We start from the raw sequence: 3,023 nt of genomic DNA, 5'->3' as shown, positions 1-3,023 counted from the left end.
CTAAGCATGTGGTCAAAAGGTGAGGGAGATTGTCTCAAATGACTCCTATTTTCCCTGTGCTGCAGAGAGATGTTACCTACTGAATCCATCTTGGGGAAGCAAAAGGATCAGAAGTCTAGGACAGGGGAGACAAGAAGACATTGGGAAACCTCAAAGTTCTAGCAGGCATGAGTGGGGTCCCTAGGGGACTGGAGGACAGGTCACTGACCTGTGTAGGGGTGTGGTTTCCAGGTATCTCCACAGTCCAGACATAGACAAAAAGAGGGCAGACTGCTGGATGATATGGTAGTCAAAGCTCCCTGCTAGGTGCAGGGATGGACGAAACATGAGTGGCCAGCACAAAGGAAAAATGATTCTATTGAAAATAATGACCAGGGAGTCGTTCAAATTATGGGATTTTTATGTTTCAGGCTGGGGAAGTCAGAAGTGATGACAGGAGAGGCTGATGGGGAAAGATAGAGGTATCTGGAAACAAGATGGTACCTCGAGTTTGAATAGGCTAGCGTACCTTGAGTTTGAACACACAAGGTGATTTGTATATTGCTGTATTTCCTCCTGCCATGCAGTTATCCATGGTGACTTGGAGTCAGCAGGCTTCAACAGGCTTGGTTTGACACTTAATGGTAACACAGCCTGGGCCAAATAACCTGACATTGGGGCTTCCCTGGTGGCGCAGTGGTTGAGGGTCCCCCTGCCGATGCAGGGGACACGGGTTCATGCCCCGGTCTGGGAGGATCCCACATGCTGCGGAGTGGCTGGGCCCGTGAGCCATGGCCGCTGAGCCTGCGCGTCCGGAGCCTGTGCTCCGCAACAGGAGAGGCCACAATGGTGAGAGGCCCGCGTACCGCAAAAAAACCCCAAAAAAACAAAACACATTCTGTAGGGCGGATTCCACTCTGCACCTCTTACAGATACTGCTGGCTGCCAGCAGTCCTTGGCTTGTGTCAGGCGCTCGCAGCAGGTGCACAAGGTACCAGCGCTTCTGTTCAGACGGGCTGTCTGCTAGATGATCCTCTCATCTGGTCATGAATCCACCTCCCACCAGGCTCTGGGTTCAGTCCTGACTCCACCACCTACCAGCTGCTTGACCTTGGGCAGCCCCCTCACCTTCCCAAGCCTCTGTTTTCTTCTCTGTCAAATGGGGATGTGAAAACAGTGCCTTCTTTCCTCACTGGGCTGTGGTGAGGATGAAAAAGATATTCTGTAGATTGGGAGAAGACGTTGAATAAGAATAGATACATGTATATGTATAACTGAATCACTTTATTGTACACCTGAAACTAAAACATTGTTAATCAATTGTACTGCAATATAAAATAAAAATAATTAATAATTAATTAATTAAAAAATAATTATTTTAATTATTTATAATTATTTTAATTATTAATTATTAAAATAATTATTAATAATTATCGATTATTAAAAATAATTAATTAATTTTTAAAAAGAGGTCATGACCCTGAATCATTTGCACAGTGCCTGGCACAGAGCAGACACGCCGAGAATTAGTAACATCACTCATTACTATTACTTTTGTCATTGTTGTTGTCCTTTCCTGCCCCTGTTTCCAGACCAAGGAGCCCCGAGGATGGAGATCCGTCGGTGGTGGCTGCTGATCACCGTGTTCATGGCTGAGGCTCATTCTCTGGCCCTGGTTAACCAAGAAGATTCTGATCTCACCAACCCCAGCCCCTAGGACAGCTTTGGACAGCCCCCAAATCTCCGAGAGCAACGTAGGCTTTGCCTTCAGCCTCTGCAGACATTTGGCTTTGGGTGCCTCTGGACAGAACACTCCCTTCTCCCCAGTAACCATCTCTTTGGCCTTGGACATGCTCTTCCTCGGGGCCCCAACACCCAGCAGGACCCACCTCTTGGAGGGCCTGGTTCAACCTCAACATGGGGTCCGAGGCCCAGATCCAGGAGGGCTTCCAGGATCTGCTGCTCAGATACCCTGACCGTGGGCCGGTGCACATTTAACGGCCCGGGCCCCTGGAGGCACAGTAACAGGTGGAGGCCCAGAAAAGCATCCACAAGCATGCAGAGGCAGATCCTGGGGAAGTTCGAGGCCTGCGCGGAAGAGCTCGGGATGACACCACAGCAGTCCTGGAGAATCACGTGCTCCTCAGAGGTGAGAGAACACATATCCAATGTGGAATCTCCATCTCGGAATCAGGGCTGCAATACATCACAACCCTACTTTCCACAGCATCTGAGAAGCCTCCCTTGCTGACTTAGACATAGGAGGCAATCAATAATTGTCTGCCCACTGAATCCTTGATGTATCTGCTTGTACACCTCCAGTGATGGGGAGCTCATCACCTCTCCCATTTTATTGCTACGTGTTGAGTCTCTTTCAAAAAAGTATTTTGCCCCTTCAGTGTGCATGACAACTGCCTGGGGAGGTTGTTTAAAATCCTGCACTTACCCCAGGAGATTCTGATTTAGGGCAGGGGGAAGTCAGGGACACTGCATTTAAGCTCTCCTTCCCTCCCCTCTCTGGTGATCCTACTGCAGGAGGGCTGTGATCTCCACTTGAAGTAACCCTGAAAGCAAGCACTAAATTAAGGGGCATGAGTCCCCTTCCGCTGGCAGGTCCCAGGAGGCATGGGTTAGAACAGGAAGAATCCCAAAGCCTCAAGGTCTTTTATTTCCTCCAAAAGAGCCAAGAGGATTGTATGCTTCCCTCCTTAATCACGCTCTTAATTCAGCATTGAATTCATTCTCCTCATATTTGTACAGTGCTCTGTGGGTCTCAAGTGGTTTTGACAGCCACAGTCTCTTTTGACCTCCTCACCCGTTTGAAGCTGATAAGGCTAAAATTAATGGCCCTATTATACAGATGAACAGACAGATTATTTCTTTTTTTTTTTTTTTTTTTTGCGGTACGCGGCCTCTCACTGTCGTGGCCTCTCCCCTTGCCGGACGCGCAAGCCCAGCGGCCATGGCTCCGCGGCATGTGGGATCCTCCCGGACCGGGGCACGAACCCGTATCCCCTGCATCGGCAGGCGGATTCCCAACCACT

The 3,023-nt window shown here is 49.2% G+C and overlaps 1 protein-coding gene across 1 annotated transcript in view; it reads right to left on the bottom strand.

Annotated features, from left to right (window-relative positions):
• Positions 1 to 107: 107 nt before the first annotated feature.
• Positions 108 to 3,023, bottom strand: part of LOC103090088 (serpin A3-8-like) — a 12,768-nt gene continuing 9,852 nt past the window's right edge. Inside the window, 2 exon segments of the mRNA XM_082931315.1 lie at positions 108 to 115; positions 1,869 to 1,989. Coding sequence (XP_082787441.1) covers positions 108 to 115; positions 1,869 to 1,989 — 129 coding nt within the window.

This window comes from Lipotes vexillifer, unplaced genomic scaffold, assembly GCF_000442215.2.
Source record: "Lipotes vexillifer unplaced genomic scaffold, Lipotes_vexillifer_v1.1 scaffold1017, whole genome shotgun sequence".
Classification (NCBI taxonomy): domain Eukaryota; kingdom Metazoa; phylum Chordata; class Mammalia; order Artiodactyla; family Lipotidae; genus Lipotes; species Lipotes vexillifer.
The sequence above is the reverse complement of the archived record's forward strand: the minus strand, read 5'-3'. Positions and strand labels throughout refer to the sequence as shown.